Below are 20,517 nucleotides of genomic sequence, written 5' to 3' on the forward strand. Positions count from 1 at the left end.
GGTGGACTTTAAAAATGTTATTGAGAATTAGAAGACACTCCAGAGTGATGTTGAGTGTGGTAAGAAGTGGAAATAAGGGAAACCCTACCCCTATGCAAACGGACATGTTTTTCTCTCACAAATGCCTTTAGGTTCATGTTGTTGTTGTTGTTCAGTCGTTCAGTCGTGTCCGACTCTTCGTGACCCCATGGACCAGAGCACGCCAGGCACGCCTATCATTCACTGCCTCCCGCAGTTTGGCCAAACTCATGTTAGTAGCTTCGAGAATACTGTCCAACCATCTCATCCTCTGTCGTCCCCTTCTCCTTGTGCCCTCAATCTTTCCCAACATCAGGGTCTTTTCTAAGGAGTCTTCTCTTCTCATGAGGTGGCCAAAGTACTGGAGCCTCAACTTCAGAATCTGTCCTTCTAGTGAGCACTCAGGGCCGATTTCCTTGAGAATGGATAGGTTTGATCTTCTTGCAGTCCATGGGACTCTCAAGAGTCTCCTCCAGCACCATAATTCAAAAGCATCAATTCTTCGGCGATCAGCCTTCTTGATGGTCCAGCTCTCACTTCCGTACATTACTACTGGAAAAACCATAGCTTTAACTATACGGACCTTTGTCGGCAAGGTGATGTCTTTGCTTTTTAAGATGCTGTCTAGGTTTGTCATTGCTTTTCTCCCAAGAAGCAGGCGTCTTCTAATTTCGTGACTGCTGTCACCATCTGCAGTGATCATGGAACCCAAGAAAGTGAAATCTCTCACTGCCTCCATTTCTTCCCCTTCTATTTGCCAGGAGGTGATGGGACCAGTGGCCATGATCTTAGTTTTTTTGATGTTGAGCTTCAGACCATATTTTGCGCTTTCCTCTTTCACCCTCATTAAAAGGTTCTTCAATTCCTCCTCACTTTCTGCCATCAAGGTTGTATCATCAGCATATCTGAGGTTGTTGATATTTTTTCCGGCAATCTTAATTCCGGTTTGGGATTCATCCAGCCCAGCCTTTCGCATGATGAATTCTGCATATAAGTTAAATAAGCAGGGGGACAATATACAGCCTTGTCGTACTCCTTTCCCAATTTTGAACCAATCAGTTATTCCACATCCAGTTCTAACTGTAGCTTCTTGTCCCACATACAGATTTCTCAGGAGATGGATGAGGTGATCAGGCACTCCCATTTCTTTAAGAACTTGCCATAGTTTGCTGTGGTCGACACAGTCAAATGCTTTTGCGTAGTCAATGAAGCAGAAGTAGATGTTTTTCTGGAACTCTCTAGCTTTCTCCATAATCCAGCGCATGTTTGCAATTTGGTCTCTGGTTCCTCTGCCCCTTCGAAATCCAGCTTGCACTTCTGGGAGTTCTCGGTCCACGTACTGCTTAAGCCTGCCTTGTAGAATTTTAAGCATAACCTTGCTAGCGTGTGAAATGAGTGCAATTGTGCGGTAGTTAGAGCATTCTTTGGCACTGCCCTTCTTTGGGATTGGGATGTAAACTGATCTTCTCCAATCCTCTGGCCACTGCTGAGTTTTCCAAACTTGTTGGCATATTGAGTGTAGCACCTTAACAGCATCATCTTTTAGGATTTTAAATAGTTCAGCTGGAATATCATCACTTCCACTGGCCTTGTTGTTAGCAAGGCTTTCTAAGGCCCATTTGACTTCACTCTCCAGGATGTCTGGCTCAAGGTCAGCAACCACACTACCTGGGGTGTATGAGACCTCTATATCTTTCTGGTATAGTTCCTCTGTGTATTCTTGCCACCTCTTCTTGATGTCTTCTGCTTCTGTTAGGTCCTTTCCACTTTTGTCCTTAATTGTGGTAATCTTTGTACGAAATGTTCCTTTCATATCTCCAATTTTCTTGAACAGATCTCTGGTTTTTCCCATTCTGTTATTTTCCTCTATTTCTTTGCATTGTTCGTTTAGAAAGGCCCTCTTGTCTCTCCTTGCTATTCTTTGGAAATCTGCATTCAATTTCCTGTATCTTTCACTATCTCCCTCGCATTTTGCTTGCCTTCTCTCCCCCGCTATTTTTAAGGCCTCATTGGACAGCCACTTTGCTTTCTTGCATTTCTTTTTCATTGGGATGGTTTTCGTTGCTGCCTCCTGTATAATGTTACGAGCCTCCATCCACAGTTCTTCAGGCACTCTATCCACCAAATCTAAGTCCTTAAACCTGTTTTTCACTTCAACTGTGTATTCATAAGGAATTTGATTTAGATTGTATCTTACTGGCCCAGTGGTTTTTCCTACTTTCTTCAGTTTAAGCTGGAATTTTGCTATAAGAAGCTGATGATCAGAGCCACAGTCAGCTCCAGGTCTTGTTTTTGCTGAGTGTATAGAGCTTCTCCATCTTTGGCTGCAGAGAATATAATCAATCTGATTTCGATGTTGCCCATCTGGTGATGTCCATGTGTAGAGTCGTCTCTTGTGTTGTTGGAAAAGAGTGTTTGTGATGACCAGCTTGTTCTCCTGACAGAACTCTATTAGCCTTTGCCCTGCTTCATTTTGAACTCCAAGGCCAAACTTGCCAGTTGTTCCTTTTATCTCTTGACTCCCTACTTTAGCATTCCAATCCCCTATAATGAGAAGAACATCCTTCTTTGGTGTCATTTCTATAAGGTGTTGTAAGTCTTCATAGAATTGGTCAATTTCAGTTTCTTCAGCACTGGAAGTTGGTGCATAAACTTGGATTACTGTGATGTTAAAAGGACTGCCTTGGATTCGTATCGAGATCAATCTATCATTTTTGAAATTGCATCCCAGTACAGCTTTCGCCACTCTTTTGTTGACTATGAGAGCCACTCCATTTCTTTTACGGGATTCCTGCCCGCAGTAGTAGATATGATAGTCATCTGAACTGAATTCGCCCATTCCCCCATTCCAGGCATATCCGCAACCAAGCGTCCTTTCGGCTTTGGCCCAGCCGCTTCATCAGCTCTGGATCTACTTGTACTTGTCCTCCACTCTTCCCCAGTAGCATGTTGGACGCCTTCCGACCTGAGGGGCTCATCTTCCAGCGTCATAACTTTTATATGCCTGTTGTCTTTGTCCATGGAGTTTTCTTGGCAGGGATACTGGAGTGGGTTGCCAGTTCCTCCTCCAGGTGGATCACGTTTGGTCCAAACTCTCCACTATGACCTGTCCATCTTGGGTGGCCCTGCACGGCATAGCTCATAGCTTCCCTGAGTAATTCAAGCCCCTTCGCCACGACAAGGCAGTGATCCATGAAGGGGTAGGTTCATGTACTGAAACATAAATACATCTGAAATAATATGATAACTATATGACTTCTCTAAAAGTAAAGGCATCAGTTATCTGTAGAAATTACTGAAGTTTCACCATCCATGAACCTGGTGTGGAGAAGGTGTCAAGAGCTCTAGAACAACTGCATACTTAATGCATTGAGAGCACTGCAAAGATGCAAGTCTTTGCTTTCAGTAGAGGTCACAATGGTACCTTGGGACGCAGGTGGTGCTGTGGAGGGACATGGGTGGCGCTGTGGTCTAAACCACTGAGCCTAGGGCTTGCCGATCGGAAGGTTGGCGGTTCGAATCCCCGCGATGTGGTGAGCTTCCGTTGCTCAGTCCCAGCTCCTGCCAACCTAGCAGTTCAAAAACACGTCAAATTGCAAGTAGCGGTAGATAAATAGGTACCACTCTGGCAGGAAGGTAAACGGCGTTTCTGTGTGCTGCTCTGGTTCGCCAAAAGCGGCTTAGTCATGCTGGCCACATGACCCGGAAAAAACTGTCTGTGGACAAACATCAGCTCCCTCGGCCAGTAAAGCGAGATGAGCACCGCAACCCCAGAGTCATTCGCAGCTGGACTTAACTGTCAGGGGTCCTTTACCTTTACCTTTTTATATGACTTCTCTAAAAGTAAAGGCATCAGTTATCTGTAGAAATTACTGAAGATTCACCATCCATGAACCTGCTGTGGAGAAGGTGTCTAGAGCTCTAGAACAACTGCATACTTAATGCATTGAGAGAACTGCAAAGATGCAGGTCTTTGCTTTCAGTAGAGGTCACAATGGTACCTTGGGAAAAGTTCTTTCTAAAGAACGTAGAGCTTTCAAAACTTGTCCACAACACCGCTCTGCAAGTGTGAACAGTACAGTGGTGTGGTAATTATGCCCAAATATCCCCTACAGATGTACTTAATGTGGTTTAGCTTTGCTTACGTGAAGGTAGCCGAAACTGTAGGAGGGACCCAGCCTTTCAAGTCTGAACAGCATTATATGATACAATGTTGACAAGGGGGGAAAATAGGCTTGTGAAGTCTGTTTGCATTTATAACTAATTGAAGGTTATATGCCTAACACTTCTGCCTTCAGAAACCAATATGTGAATACATTGTTCAAATGAATCATCAAATTGAAAACCTTTCCAGCATCATTAAGGCGTCTATCTTTCATTCATGTTCTGTCTTCACAACAACTTGTTTGGTGATCCTGCCTTTCCTAATCAGTGCGGTGTTGACATTTTTAAAAACATGCTCACAATGACTCTTTTTATTACAATAAACTGTTTTGACAGTGTTGTACACAGATGAAATTCCTGTCTTGGGGAGCATCCATCTCACCTTTACTGCCATGCTACCACTTACCTGTTGCTGCAGAACATAATGAAAGCAAAGTTAATTTAAAATTGTTCCCGTTGTCAGCAGCAAAAATGAAACTATAGCTTTGGGGGAGAAAAGTGTTTCATTGCTGGTGTACCTGCAACCGAAAAGTACAGTGGTACCTCCGGGTATGAACTTAATCCATTCCGGAGGTCCGTTCGTAACCGGAAACTGCTCATAACATGAGGCGCACTTTCCCTAATGGCGCCTCCCGCTGCTGCCGCGACGCTGGAGCGCGATTTCCGCTCGCAAAGTTCACAAGGGGCATCTACTTCCTGGTTAGCGGAGCGCGTAACGCGAAGAATTCGTAAGGGGGACGGTTCGCAACACGAGGTACCACTGGAAGGAAGGAAGGAAGGAAGGAAGGAAGGAAGGAAGGAAGAAGTGTAGACTAGCATTGCCAGCTGGTTAGGGGCATTTGCCTGGTTGATGCCTATTTTGTCTCATTGTGGATAGCTGTCTCAATGCATGTGTTAAAGAGTATGCTATGGAGCACTATAGAATATGAATACAGTCTCAGGGTTGTTGTCTTGCCTGTTAGGTAGGAGTCTAGATAAAGAACAGGTTTTTGTTTTGTTTTTTACTGTTGTGTTACCCTTATGCTCTCTCTTTTTAGTTTTTTTTTTAATTCTTTTATAGAAGCTGCTGTGGGAACTGGAAAAATGAGCTAAGAACATGTTAGATAAAATAAAATATTTATACAGTCAAGAAATTTGTTAGCAAGATGGGGGAAATTCATCCTTAATGCACCATCTGCTGCCACGTATTGGGAGTCTGGGTGATCTGTGTAGTTACCTGAAGCCTACGCAGTTATGGCTTCCTGAACATTTTATCTTGCAATCCTTTCTGCACTTACCTAGGTGTAAGTCCCATCAAACTCATTGCAGCTTTCTTCTGAGGAGACATTTGTGATGTTGTTGCTATCAGTTCTCCCAAGGTGGGGCAGAGCGCCTGATTTTCTGAAAGTGCTGTTCTTCACTTTGAGTTTACTTTTTTGGATAAGCTGCCTTGAACATGTCAACAATTAAGAGTCCATTTTGGAACAAGGTGGTGTGCAACAAAGTTGCTATGTACGGTGCTTGATTCAACATACCATTTCTTCCATTTGGAGGCTCAGGGCTGTGTTCCCAAATGAAATAGCAGTGCTGAAGCACAAAGCTCTGGCATTTTGTCTCTCACAAATGGGCCCCTTAGCTGCTGATGTTGTCACTCCTGTTCAGATGGAGGTATACATGTACCCATTAGTGAGATTCCATTATTTATTATTATAATAAAATAATAATCAAAATTCCATAATATTGGAACGTTGAATTGCACATAGCATTTCCTTGAATGCACTTAAGAGTTCAACAACCGTGTGCGCGCATGCATGCCTACATCTCCATTTATGCAGCAGAGAAAGTGTAATAAGGGCTGGGAAGTTAATCAATGCCTGTTTCAGGCTTAATTTATGGGTGTCCAATCTGTAGCTTCCTCCACCTCCAATTTCATTTCTTAATTATGTTTGTAAAGAACAGCGGAAGCCTGTTTTCACCAACTGTATTGTCTGCCAGTTCCTATAGATCGATTTTTTTCTCTTTCTTTCATGGCAGGGTGAGAGCAGCTGAGCAATGCATTGCGATGGACCTGAATAAATTCAGAAATAAGTCCATGATCATGTTGCTATTCAGCAGTGGAAGACAGAGGTCCTCTGGCTGGGTCGGGATGGCATGGGGATGAGGGACCAACTCCCTTCTCTTGCGGGGGCCCAATTAGTGCCAGTGTCTTCCGTTAAGAGTTTGGGTGTAATCCTTGACGCCTCCCTTTCCATGGATGCACAGGTTACAGCAACCTAAGGCAACATTTTTCCATCTTCGCCCATTAAGCAGTTGGTCCCTTACCTCTCCTGCCCCGATCTGGCCACAGTGATCCATGCGATGGTCACCTCCAGGCTTGACTACTGTAATTCATTCTACGTGGGGCTGCCCTTGAAACTGTCCCAGAAACTCCAGCAGGTGCAGAATGCTGCAGCGAGGCTCCTCACGGGGTCCCTGCCATGGGAGCATATTCACCCAGTGCTTTACCAGTTGCACTGGCTCCCAGTGGAGTATAGAGTCAGGTTCAAGGTGCTGGTTTTGATCTTTAAAGCCCTTTGTGGCCTAGGGCCCTCGTATTTACGGGACCGCCTCTCCTGGTATGCCCCGCAGAGGACTTTAAGGTCCACGAATAACCATAGTTTAGAGGTCCCAGGCCCTAAGGAAGTCAGACTATCCTCCACCAGGGCCAAGGCCTTTTCAGTGATCGCTCCGACCTGGTAGAATGCTCTGTCCCACAAGACTAGGGCCCTACAGGACTTAACCTCCTTCCTCCAGGGCTGTAAGACAGAGCTATTTCGCCTGGTCTTTAATTTGAACTCAGCTTGATCTTTTATTTCCCTTCTCTTCCCCCCCCCCCCTTTTTATGAAGATTACCCACTCTGGGACCCCACAGCTAATTCTCCCCTGGCCTCCTCGCTGGCCCAAGTAGGATTAATTTAGCCAGCTAGCCCTGGTGACTATATAATGTTTATTGGATGGATTTCCCCCAAATTGATTTTTGAACTTTGAACTTTATTGTTATTCATGCTTTTATGCTGTGTTTCATGCTGCTTTTATGTTGTATTACAATTAAGTGTTTTAAATTTGTTGTTAGCTGCCCTGAGCCTGGGTTTCTGAACCAGGAAGGGTGGGGTATAAATAAAAAATTATTTGTAGTAGTAGTAGTAGTAATAGTAGTAGTATTTAGCTGTCTCAAAACAATAAAATATAAACACAGTTTAACCAGTTCATTGTAACAAAAGCCCTTGATTCAGAGGATTTATAGTCTCACATGAATTAGATGCCAAAAAAAGCCTCTGTGGTTTTGTTTTGGTTTGGTTTTGTCATACCGACTGCTATCCACTGCCCAGGATGAGTAGAGTTCCATATGAATGCATAGCAATTGTGCAGGGCATGGATACTTGATTCTTACTCACAGGGGATTGCCTTCCCACCAAAGCTATCGTTGAATGGTTCTTTCTCAGACTGACAGACAATTTTTGGGAAGCCCTGCTGTGTCAGTGGCAGCTTGATCTAAATGAGCAGGAAAGCAGCCTTTTTTTATTTCACTGTCCTGCAGTCCCTGTTGATGGCATGAGGTTAGAGGGGCTCTGCCCCAGCCAAACGCTATTAGAGACAAATGTCAGTGAGCTTTGGACGGAAAAAGCTCTCTGATTATTCACTCCATTCAGGCGTATCTTTCCCTAGTAAGCTTTTAGTCACTCCCACTGCCTGCGAGATGTAATCCTTGCAGAGGCAAGGGGGAGGCATGTTGCATATTCCTTAAGATTACATGGTGTACCAAATAAGAGACAGACAGTGGCTTTTAGCTATGCAAAGGTCATCGGCTTCATTGACACAGGTTGCTTCTCCTTCCTGCCATAATGTGATGGTGATTTAAATAATATTAATAATAACAGGCAGCATCTTTTTAAACTAAGGCTGTGCAGAAGCAGAGGCCTAAGAAAATGTAGAAGGGAGCCCCCCTAGCTCAGTGGAAGAGCGAATTCCATTTTATTTTCACTTTATTTTTGTACCCTATCCTTCAACAGGTTCCTATTATGCCTCCCGTGCATCATTTTCCACATTCAGTTCTTGGTATATTGTGTTTAATAGGAGCTGAATGAGCAGGGCTGGGAAAGACCTTTGCCCGAGACCTCAAAGATCCACTGCCAGCCCAAATAGACCAGTGGCATATGTTCATAATTTGATTTCTGGAATAGTGCCTCTTTGTTGTCCACTAGGCAGACAGCAGAAAGCAGCTCTCAAGGTAGACACACTGGATACTGCTATGGCCTTGGGTATGTTCTATGTTCTAAAACGTGCAGCTGTTTCTCTGTGCTTCCTTTCTTGAAGTGCAGTTTAAAAAAATGTAGGGTGGCATATGCTGCACTCTGGCTCATCTGTATGTAGCTTATGAAGGGCCCTGGCTTGGTAACCGTGAAAAGCAAGTGAAATAACCTGTTCTGTAAAGTAACAATATTCTCTGTCTTCAGCAGAAGCTGGTTGTGTGCCCTTGGGCACTCTTGAGGTGGTGGTTCAGAGCACTGCCAAAGACAAGGCAGCTGTGCAAATTTTCATGGAATTTACTTGTTTTGTGAATATGAGCTGGCTTTGACAGCCTTTTGCCTTACAGGGTGGTACATCAAGCGCACCGCGTATATCCTGTTCATACCTCATCAAAGTTCTCTCCTAACTCCCAATTACACCCATACACACACACACACACACACACACCTAGTGATTTTAGAAATGGATAAAACATACCAGCTGGATCATCAGGTCCCAGGCTATGTCTGCAAACAGGAAAAAAAATCTGCTTATGACTTGTCAACAGAGCAGATGTTACACTAAGGGAAATGGCACATATTGTCCCCCATGGGATCTGTCACTGTCACACAGGTACTCTTCAGAGTGTGACTGCATTGAATTTCCAAGGGCGGGTGGGGGAAACGTGCCCCTATTTTTCTATTGTACACTGTGAAAAAAGTCTCCCCTTCTGGAATTAAATATTGCAGAGTCAATACTGCAGAATATTGTTTCCTGGATGAAAGAAGCATTTACACATTCTAGATGCAAACATCTAGTCCATGTAGAAAGTGCTTCGAGTTTTACATCTCCCTAGCATGAACATGGCTGTTAATATTAGGCCTTTAGCTGTACAACACCTATTGCAATAGCAAAGGATATTTGCACATTATGGCTTCTGGGGTCAATTTAGTAATATGAAAAATTGGTAAATAACAACCAGCCGTATTACAGGCAAGTAGTTGTGTTTTTCCAGAAAAATCTCTCAAGCCCTATAATATTGGCTTTCACAGAGTGTTCTGCCAGCTCCTCAAAGAGTTGACACTTGACTTGTTTTATGCCACATGAAGTGGTGCAAACCTAAGAAAGGCATGTCCAGAGCGTAAATAGATATAAAAAATATAATATTTTTTTTTAAGCAAGTTCTGCATTCACAAGACAAGATTTTCCATTTGGGTGTTAATGTTTTCATGTTCACTTAGTTTGGAGATTATTTTGGAGCTCATCACAATCCCTTTTTGTTTTAAGCACCCTGAACAATTTGGTATCACCAGACATGGCTACTCACCACTAACTCTAGATCACATTAATCCACTTTATGAAAATTGAAAAGGGGGAAACTTACCGTTATCGTCTGCCTAAAAAAAAAAAAATGTTTCAGAAGTGTCACTGAACAGTTGAGGAACATGCTTTTTAAAAATGTTTCAATGTCCTGTTTTTGCTACTTTCCATTTCAGCAATGTTCAGAATACAGCATCCTTTATAGCTCATCTGAAGTGGTAACAAAATTCCCTGTCTTTTTCTCTTCCCTTCCCTTCCATCTGAACTTCATCACCAGTCCATGCAGCTATCTTTACACAGATACTTGAGCCAAGTGATCAAATGATGAGCTTGCCTTCTTTTCCAGGGTGCTAGATTCACATGACAAAACTCTGTCACTTGTTAGCTAATGTTGTGTAAATATAGGTCCAAGTGTTACAAGGTCAGTGCTTGAATGGATTCACTGGAAGCTGCATGTATTCAAAAGAACAATTTTTCTTGGCTCAGAAGCTTGTGAGAAAAAATCTGATAAACATTGCATTCCACTAAATTAAATCTGCAAAATCCACAATTGGGTTTGTAAAGCTGGTAAAATCATGTTCCAGCTTATCAAATTGTTGGCCTGGTCCATTTAATTAAAAGTTAAATTGAAGGCAGACATTTATTCCTTCTCAGCATTCTACCGTGATCCATGCACATCCATGCTTAGGCTTATTTTGCAATTGTGTATAAAACACTATGAGGTGACTGGTCTGTGTGGGGCTATAAAAATCTACACCAAACATTTAGATGCTTTATTAAAAATAGTTTCTTCCCCACTGTCAAGAGTTGACGTAGCCAGATCTGGAACTTTAGTGAAACCCATAGTTTAAGCTTCTAGGGTTCTGATAAATTCTGCTAAATCAGGGCAATAAATTTTGAACACAAATTTCTGTTGAAAGTATTACATTGTGTAATTAAAGCTTGGGTAATATGTAGGCATGTTTCTTACACTATGCTATAAACAATGTAATAGTTGTGTGTGTCTGTCTCTAGGTGAATGTTTAGCTTTAACATGCCTAATGACAACTTGCATACACACCTGCCTAAATTCCCAGATAGGGAAGCTTTGCTGCCTATATAGCTACCTCAAATTCCCTCAACGCCCCTTGGCAGGAGCGAGAAGACAAAAACTAAGTCGAGACCAGTCTGCATTGAACTGTACCAGACCTGTTTTGCCTGCTGGTCAAATTTGCTGATTGTTCTCTGCACACCACTGAAGAAGTTATGCTCTACTAGATGTTTACTAAATGTACATTTATTCTGTGGTTATCACTGTTGCCCCATTTAAGACTTCTTAATAAAAAAGAATTATCAGGAAAGCATTGGATAAAAAGATAACAGTAATAAAAATCTGCCCTCAGATCCTTTCACTAACATATTTTTACATGTTCTTGTTTGTTTGTTTGTTTCTCTTTTTTTTACAGCCCTTTGCTTGCTGTGTCTTTCGCTGCCTCCTGTGCAGTTCCAGGAATAGCTCTGCTCACCTTCGGAGTAAATCCTCTTACTGCAGCCCTGGGAGCCTTCAACATCATCCTGTACACATGCTGTTACACACCGCTGAAAAGAATTAGCATTGTCAATACATGGGTAGGAGCTGTGGTTGGTGCTATTCCCCCAATTATGGGTTGGACAGCAGCAACCGGCAGTCTGGATGCAGGTGAGAATTACTCGGGGGGGGGGGAATGGGACCATGAGGAGGAAGAGAATTGAGTGTCTTCCTCTTAGGGCCAATTGAAAGTTACTATACTGTAGGAATGAGTACTTGGTTTCACATATGACTTCATTCCCAATAGAAAGATGTCTTTCTAACCAATGCCCACTAGTATCATTCACATTATCTAGGATCTGCACATTTCACTGTGTACTGTATGAGTCTCTCTTCCACTGACTTGGCATTTTGCAGTCAAAAAAAACCAAGACTGTCTTAGGTTCAGGACCCATTCAGTGATATTTATGGGCAAAGCCTTCAAGAATGGGATTGCAGAGTGGCAGCTTCTCTGCTATCACAAAAAGGATCTTGTGGAGGGGGGGGGGTCAGTCTACAGAACAAGGTAACAAACATTTAGAAGGTATGACCGGGGGGGGGGGCTTGTAGCAGTGAGTAATTCATGCTTTAGAAACACAGAGAGATGGGTTTGTGACAGGTGAGTAGACTTCAGTCAGTAAGACTTCAATCAGTTTATTACAGTCATAGGCCAACAGGGGTGTGTAGACTGCATAATGACTTGCCTACCTCGTGCAAAGATTGTGGAAGTCACGTTTCATCTAGTTAGACTGGTAGATACCGTCAAAATGAAGATGACAGTCATGGTGCACGTCAGCACCAGTGAAATGGGGAAATGTAATTGTGCAGTATTGGAAGCAAACTTTAGGTGATTAGCAATAAGCTGAAATTGCTTCCTCCAGAATTCTACCTGTCCTATTTGCAGTGCCAGGTAGACAGGCAAAGCTAAGGCATTTCAATACATGCCTAAGACTGCAATGTCAAAGGACAGTTTTTGATTTCTTAGGCACTGGAGAAGGTTTAGTAATAAGCCAAGTGTATACAAAAGGTGCAGGTTCCGCTTGAACCAAAAAGGAGCCAGACTGCTAGCAATTAGGATAAAAACAATGGCAGAGAGTAGGAATCAATTGGCTGTTTTCACAGTGGAGGGATGAGAAAAGTGTGTTCTATTAGAACCAGTACTTTTTAACTTGCTCATAATTAAACTTGCATTAGAGCTGAGCTGTGAGGTGGCCAAGTGGTAAAAACAAAAAAAAAATTCAAAGAGTTCCAAAATGATCTTTCTTAACTGGGTAATAAAATGACAAGCGCAGTTCAGTGTAAGTGAGCATGAAGTGACTTACATCGGGGCAAAACATCCTTAATTCTCCTAACCACTACTGTATTCCTCTTCAGCTGCTGAAGACTAGGGCTTAAAGGTCTGAAATATGAGAGCCTGGTTCTGTGCATGTAGGCACAGGATTCTAAACCACTCAAGGAGCCCTCAGATCTTCAGGACACAGGGCAGGATGACAGAGTGCAGCCCTGCTCTCCTCTCTCTTGGTTGTAATCATGTGAAGGGATAATGATTGAAGAGAGCTGCTAAGTTGGTCTTAGTGGCCCCCGAATAGCAGTTGCTAGGGAACAGTTGTTCTGCTTTGGAGCTTCCCATTGGTCCAAAAGTGAGCTAATACTAGCCCTCATGCTAATAACACTGCAAATGGGCAACCTTTGTTGAGATCACAACTTGGGATGGAAGGATTAAAGCTGCAGGTCCCTCCCCTGCACCTATTACTTTTTTAAAAAATTAAAACTTGCCATGCTTCCAAGTGATGCATTTAGTGTTGTGTGCAGTTTGGCCCCCAGGCATATGTAAGTGCAAGCCTTTATACTTCTCTCCCTCTTCTGTGCTCACATGCTCTGTGTTTCTACAGGAACTATTCATCACCGAGTCAGCCAAAAGTCAGCTAGGATTATGTGACTCCTCCTAGTTTGAAGATCAAACATAACCTTTGGTTTTGCAGTGCTCTTGAGATTCTCTTTGCAGTGTGTGTCACGATAGGATCTCAAATTCATGCAACAAGATCAGAGAAATGTTGTGTTAGCTCAGTGGGCCTGCTCCCTTCATTGATGCTGCTGCTTTTGAAGCAAAGGCTACAGAAGACCTGAAAATGCAGGGTCAGTCTTAATGAAGCTTCCTGATGTGACCAGCCTTTTGGGGGGCATATTGTATTCTTCTTAGCATTGCAAAGCATTTGTTGCTCTAGGCACAAGTGATCAGAGTAGTAGAAAGGAGAGACAATGTGAACAAGTTATGAACTAGGGGAACATGGTAGAGAAAATCAAGATGAAAATGCAAGGAAGTCCTAACTAGCCTTTGTGCAGTGAAGGAGACAAAGAAGTTTAAATCAAATGATTTAGCTCATATTAGAAGGTGTGTGTCCTCTGAGACATGACTAGTGAATGTTCAACAACCAAAGCAGGGCTTCTGCTGTACTGTTGTCATGTTCACTTATCTGCACTGTGTTTCTGGCTGCGATTACAAGTCCTGTGGCTTCTGCTGCCTCTCTGTCTTCCCCTCTGTTCTGCATCTCACTAAAACCAAACCCAAATTCCTTGAAAATCTCACGGTTAAAAGGTACAGATACCTTGCTAAGCAAATACATGCCGTGTTGGTAATATACACAGATAACTCTGACCATGGAGTTTGGATTATTCCCTAATACAGAATCTGAATTTTATTTTGTTTCTTGATATGAAAAATGCCCAACCCTTTCTGTCTCTCTCCAAGTGCCAAAAACTAGCACCAAATGTTGGCTTCCACAAGCTGGACGTATTAGTTGAATCTAGGCCAATTATACATGTTATTTATATACATAACTATTGAGTAGTAATTGGCAGTGCTCATGAAGTTGTTACAGTAAGTGCCACACTTTTAATATTTGGGAGGAGGGAGAGCTCCCTGTACTGAATACCCTTGAGTACCCCCAGGGGGGAAAGGCACTGGAATAGGTAATAGTGGCCAGTCTCAGAAGAAGCTTTTTAGCCATGTTCTCTCATAATAACTAAGCATTGTATCTTTTCTGCCCCTTCCCATTCAAAACACTCAACCATAGGTTTATTTGCAGGAGGGGGGAAGGTATCCATGCACAGAAACTATTTCTTTGATTAAAGGATCATGCCTGCAGTTGGTTGATAGTTTCTTATAGATGTTAGGAATGCTTTTTGGTATGGACAAGCAGAGTATGCCATCTGCTTCCACATCATGTAAGCTACATCTCTGGAACCCATTAACGTTTCCTAATTAACTAGCTCAAGCAACCTGGCTTTAGGTAGAAGCGTGGGAATACATTTGCACCTTGTTAAAAAGAAGGGGAAAGAGCCTACCCTACTGAGCAGTGATAAGGAACATAAAGCTAGGGAGAAAGAAATCTTAAGGCTGCCCATAGTGCTTTCCACTTACTTTTTTTTTGGGGGGGGGGAGAGCTTCTTCTCAAGAAAGCAGTCCAATTCTTTTCTGGTTATTATGCTAAAGCCAGTCATGCAAGGTGAATTACTTCTTCATCCTTCCTTCATTTTACTATCAAAACTGTCTCCTGCTTCTCCGGGGAGCAGAGGGCATCTAGCCAATGCGGCCGCCGTTGCTCAAGCAGACTGTATATTTACTTGATCAGTTCCAGTCTCGAGCGTTTGCCACATCATATAACTTTTTCAACAGTTCAGGATCAAAATATGAAGCTTTCTCCGTGAGCATTGGTTGGCTAAAATTGGCTAGGTTTAAAATGACAACGCTCAGAGTCAATTTTATCATCAACTGTGGTAGCAGAAATTGCACAAGTGTTAAATTTAATCAGGTTGATGGGCTGGGACCAGCATCTCTCAGCAAGGCAAACACATGCACTTGCCAAGGCGGGTACAGAGAATTTCCCTCCCCGAAAGGGAACCCCATCTCCAGTATCTTTTTTTCCCTGTTTCAAGGAGGAAGAACATTATCATGACAGGAAATGGGAGGCTGGTGGAAAATGCCAAAAGAACAAAGCAGTCTCATTTTTACAGAAGCAGTAAGACTCAGATCAAACTTCTCTCTTGCTGGCAGGAGATCATGGCTTGTGTTTAGTAACACAGCCAAAAAGAGGAATATTAATAATATGCCCTTTTTATAAAAGAAGAAGAGGTTTAAATATTGTAATGGGGAGTTTCATACTGTGTGTTGTACAGCCTGGGACTCAGTCTTGGCATTACCACATTTCCTTATGAAAGCAATAAGGTCTGGTATCCTTTCACGAGTGGTGGCTAGCTCCCAGCATCTGAAGTGTACTCAGGAGACTGCAGAACATAGCAACCCCGTGCCATGAAAGCACATCCAATTCTGAGCCACCCAGTTTGCTCGAAGTGACAAGCGGGGATCTCTGCCATAATGTGCTTTATAAGTTAAGGGGATTTACTCTGGGTAGGCGGTGGTGGCAGAGCAGATAACAGCCTCGCAAATGTAACAGACGTTAGAGACCCACAGTGGCCTGGAGCCATTGGTATTACTGCTCCCAAGAATGTTTATCTCAAGAGACTATTTAGTTTATCTCAGATGCCCCACTTTTACCTTCTGTTTTCCTGAAAGACATCTTGTCCTGATTTTCATTCATTTTCTGAAAATTTAAATAATTCCTGGGGCTATGGAATTTATAGACTGCTGTGTATGTATCAACGGTAATCACGCAGAGGCTGATTTTCAAATTGCCTTGACTTTGTAATTCAAATTGGGTTGTGGGCTAGACATTAATTATGTCAGCCAACATCTATTTACAACCGGGGGGGGGGGGATTTTAAACTGGGCAGTTCTTATCAGCAAGTGACATTTGGCAGATGGATGGGTTTAGCAACAAAACAGTGAGGAGAGAGGAAAAGGACAATTGTGTAGAGCCCTTCCTCATTTGTATAGCCCTTGTCTGCCCGGAAGGGGAGCAGTAAAGAGAGGTCCTCACTTTGTTCAGAATAAGTGGCACTGAACTTTGTTCCTATTTCCTTCAAATGTGTTGTTGTTCTTGTTTTTTTAATTAACTGGATCATGTTTTGAACAGCCTGCTGGCGAAATGTGTAACTGAGCAGTTTCAGAGAAAAAGAGAAATTTTTGCCTGGAGCAAATTATCCTGGCTGTAGAAATAGAGGCCTAGATATGTGAGCTGGCATTGACCTTAGCAGAGGCTTGAGACTTCTCTTCCTCTTCAAAATGATGATCCAAGAAGCCTCTTACTCAGTTTGTACAAAAGACAGAGGTATGTCATCATTGATCTGTGAGCGTAGGACACACAAAGGCAGAGGGCCCCGTTGCTCCATGTAGTGAATGTGGAGACAGATGGGCAGGGCTAGTAGGCAGCTGTTTTAAATTTAATAAGACAAAAGTCAGTCGATTATTTGCCTCCCCCACCCCCGCTTTCTTTTGCAGACACAAAAGCGATAGTGATTCTGCTATTGGGACACCTGAGGGACTGATGCAATCAAAGTCAAAGCCCACTCAGTAAATTCATTGTCACCTACACACTGTACACAGCTGTGTTAAGTTCCAAGTGCTTTCATCTTCCAAATAAAGAATATTCAATGGCCCATATGGGACAGCTGCTCCAGTTCACCTCACCTCCCAAATATGCATTATGAAGTAGCCAGTAGGGGGCACCAGAGTAGTAGCAGGAAAATTGCATTGGCTTAAGAAAAGGCAGTGTTTGAGGTTTCGAGAGCTGAAATTAACTTTTTTAAGTTGTGTTGAGTTAAAAAAAAGTGTTAAAAATATCCTCTTGCAAGCAAGTTGTTGAACTTCCCTTAGTGCCTTGCAAAAATATGGCCCTTCCTGTCTTGCAGCCTTGCTGGAACTTCCAGTCATCTCCCATCTTAACAGCTACAGTCTTTGCATCTCTACGATCACATTCCCACCTACTCCCTTGCCTCTGACCAAAATCATTCACCTCTGTCATCACTAAGATCACATGACACCCTTTCGTAAACCTCTGTACCTCTTCCATTCCTGGATCTAGCACAAACATTTGTCCTTGCCTTCATTACTCTGCCTCCCCTGATTATGCTGCCTGCATATCCATCCCCATAATCTTCACTCTTCCATCTCCACCATCCTTTGTCCGTCCCCCACATCTTCAATGCCTAGAACTGCCTCCAGAAACTATTTCATGCTGCATCTTACTTCCTTCGGACCCTTTCGCCAAATTCAGTTTCCTTGTAAGAACTTCGACACAGACATTCACTGTTCTTACTCTGCCGAAACTAAACCTAAGCCCTTGTAATGAAGCTCAAGGTATATCCTGCCCATGTTCACCCTTCCTGCCAGTTTATGTCTCTCCTTCTATTCTCCCCATCCACCCCATGGCAAGTCTTAAGATGATAAGCTGATCAGGGTGCTGCGTTTTTTAAATTCTCTATAGGGAACTATGCATATTGGTGGTGCTGTATAAATGATAACTGTTAAATGTCATCATCATTTCCTTGCTACACCTGGACATGGTTTCAAAACAGTGGTCATTGGAAACAGCTGAGACTTGCCTTGACCGGATTGTGGTCAAACTTCTAGGCTTCAAATTCACAACCTTTATTTTGACAGCGTTTTTGGTCATCATAGCCACTGCTACATTCAGAGGCACCAGCATAATATATGGGTACCATAGAAGAAGTAAGACTTTGCATATTGCAAACGGCTTGTTTGCCGCTAGAGTATATAAGGACTAAGAAGTAGTAGATGCTAGAGAAGAAGAGATGCAAAGGAACATGATGGCAAAGTAACATGCAGTCAACATCTTCTGCGAAAGATTTATGCCTTGTTCTGCACTTCACTACATGCCCAACCCTTCCCTGTGAACCCTCCTGAATGTTGGTGCTCTTATCCACCTATTGGACATGGTGTTGATTTAAATAAAGTTTCTCATTTTCTCATTCATATGCTTCCCGATCAACCATTCTAATTGGTTGTGGTAACAAATAAAACATGTTTTAAACTTGGCCACTATGATTCATGCATTGGTAACTTTACAATTGGACTCATATAATTTGTTCTTTGCGGGACTTCCCCTAAGACTGGTCTGGAGGCTGTTGGAGAATGCTGTGCCCAGGTGGTTGAGTGGAACACCTTGATGCACACATAATTTTACACCTGTGCATAAGGAACAACTGCTGTGCAGCTAGCCAGTCATGTACAAGGTCTTGTTACTAACATATAAAACCCTTAACAACTCAGAACCAGGTTACCTGAAAGACTACCTTCCCTGTCTGCAAGAACATTTAGATCATCTGGGGGAAATTTACTTGTGGCACCACATCCTACAAAAGATCACGGCACCCTACAGAATAACACAAAACAGGTATTTTCCATCATTGCCCCTGCACTTGATCTCCGTATGTGTCTATGAGAGAGAGAACCTTTGGACTCAAAACTTGCTTAATCTTCACTTGACTGTTTCCATTTGGTTTGATTAAGGATTATAGATTCTGTTTAAAGAGATTGAGACTGCAATCTTATGGTCACTTTTGGCAGTAAGACCCATTTGAACTCGCTTCCCCCTTCCTCTCCTCTCACATGCAGCTCCCTGCATGCCCCAGATATCTGCTCCAGAGTATCCCCCAACCCAAAAGTGAATGAAAGAAATGGAAAGGAGGTCCTGTTGTGGAAACATATATATTTTAGATTTCCATCTATTCTTGTACCCTACTATTTCTTCCTTTCTCCTACCACAAAACTTTCAGTCCTATTGAGTTATGCAAAATGCATCTTGACAAATTGCTGCATTCTGTCTTACAGTATTAAAAGTAGAGCAGAAATTGTATTTTTCTAACCACATAATTTGGAGGTCTTAACTGATCTCTCCATCCATCACTGCTATATCTTCCTTGCTTCAGTGTGGGCAGGTAGTGTGTTGTTTTTGCTGGATCAGCTTTTGCTGACGGGCATATTCAGATGATGGAAACCTAATTCTGTAGGCAAAGATAAGGTTCAGTTATACTTCATCTCATTTTCCAGGTTGAACGTGGAACAACTACAGCTACATAACCGCCAGCCGTGTTTATCCAAAGGGAAGTGGGTTGCAGCTGGATTTGCGCTTGTTTTCCAGCTCTAATCTCCCTCATCTGGACCAAGGAGGAGTAATTTGTTTTAGCATCTTTTTAGCTAAGAGTAGCTGGTTTGTTACCATACCAAGATAGAAGAAAACAACCACACACAGTTCTAAGTACAGGCCGTTAATGGCTAAACTTAGACTTCAAAATCCCTATAACGTCTTACATAAACTTAAACATTTAATTTATTTCCTAGAGAGACAAGAAGCTGGTGCTTCCCCCCCACCTCCACTCTTAACCTCCCCCTCATGTGTCAGTCAGCTACCAGAATCTGGAAATGATTTTAAAATTCCTTCATATTATTCAAGGCAGAAGAATTACCAAAATTGTGCTCTAAGCAAAACAGCATTCTTGGGTTGCCAAGGCAGTAAACAATGGCTTTAGGAAATGCAATAAGACTTCAACATCTGTTTTGGAGCTGATATTTTAACCATTCTGTGTTTATTTTACATGCCTGGTTGGTGATCTCTGTCATACATCTGTGAAGCCAAAAACCAAGACAATGAAAGAGGTAGCAAGTCAGTTTGGAGCTCCAACTATAAGCCTGGTTTTCCATGCTGAGTTTTTAACATAAAAGTGCTTTTGGCTTTGTCTTTAAGTTTGTGAATTATAACATAGTTTAGCAAATCATGCTACCATTACAAGACTTTTTGCATACACCTAGGACAGTCACGAGTTTTAAAAGAACATCATTGTGCTTGACAGCTTTAGATAGAAAAGCATGAATATCCGGCACCTTCTATCTCATATGGAACCTTCAGGGTTGCTGAAAATATCCTCCTGAAACAGGAACACCACTCAACAATAGCAGAAGTACTAGTTTAAGTAGCTGCACAAGTTAACCACAGGAAGTTGACTAACAGCCAAACTTGTCATGGCACCAAATCCATCATTGGCACCCACATTACATGGTCAGGAGAGGAAACCCAACTGCTTCTCGGCGGCAGTCCTGACAGTCTCCCAGCTGTTACCAATCCCAAGAAGAAAGCTCCCATTGGCCCCAAATTGAGCTTTCTTTCCAGTGCCAACACAGCCATGGGAAAGGGATGATCTCCATCAGTACTGCTATGAGGTATGAAAGGGCCAAACATCTGCTTCCTACTTCTGCTATCCTGACAAAATCAGACATCACCACCTGCGCCTAACATCAGTTTTTTTAA

General features: G+C 42.6%; 1 protein-coding gene across 3 annotated transcripts in view; it reads left to right on the forward strand.

The window, feature by feature from the left end:
• Window positions 1-20,517, forward strand: part of LOC117041128 (protoheme IX farnesyltransferase, mitochondrial) — a 98,635-nt gene that overhangs the window by 74,746 nt on the left and 3,372 nt on the right. The window contains exons 6-7 of one of the 3 annotated variants that reach the window (XM_033139527.1): window positions 11,193-11,425; window positions 17,871-18,248. In XM_033139527.1, coding sequence (XP_032995418.1) covers window positions 11,193-11,425; window positions 17,871-17,977 — 340 coding nt within the window. In that variant the 3' untranslated portion in view covers window positions 17,978-18,248. Of the gene's footprint in view, window positions 1-11,192; window positions 11,426-13,298; window positions 13,537-17,870; window positions 18,249-20,517 lie in introns of those variants that run through there. The other 2 variants (XM_033139526.1, XM_033139525.1) reach the window with 2 other exon arrangements.

This window comes from Lacerta agilis, chromosome 2 (genome assembly GCF_009819535.1).
Source record: "Lacerta agilis isolate rLacAgi1 chromosome 2, rLacAgi1.pri, whole genome shotgun sequence".
NCBI classification, from domain to species: domain Eukaryota; kingdom Metazoa; phylum Chordata; class Lepidosauria; order Squamata; family Lacertidae; genus Lacerta; species Lacerta agilis.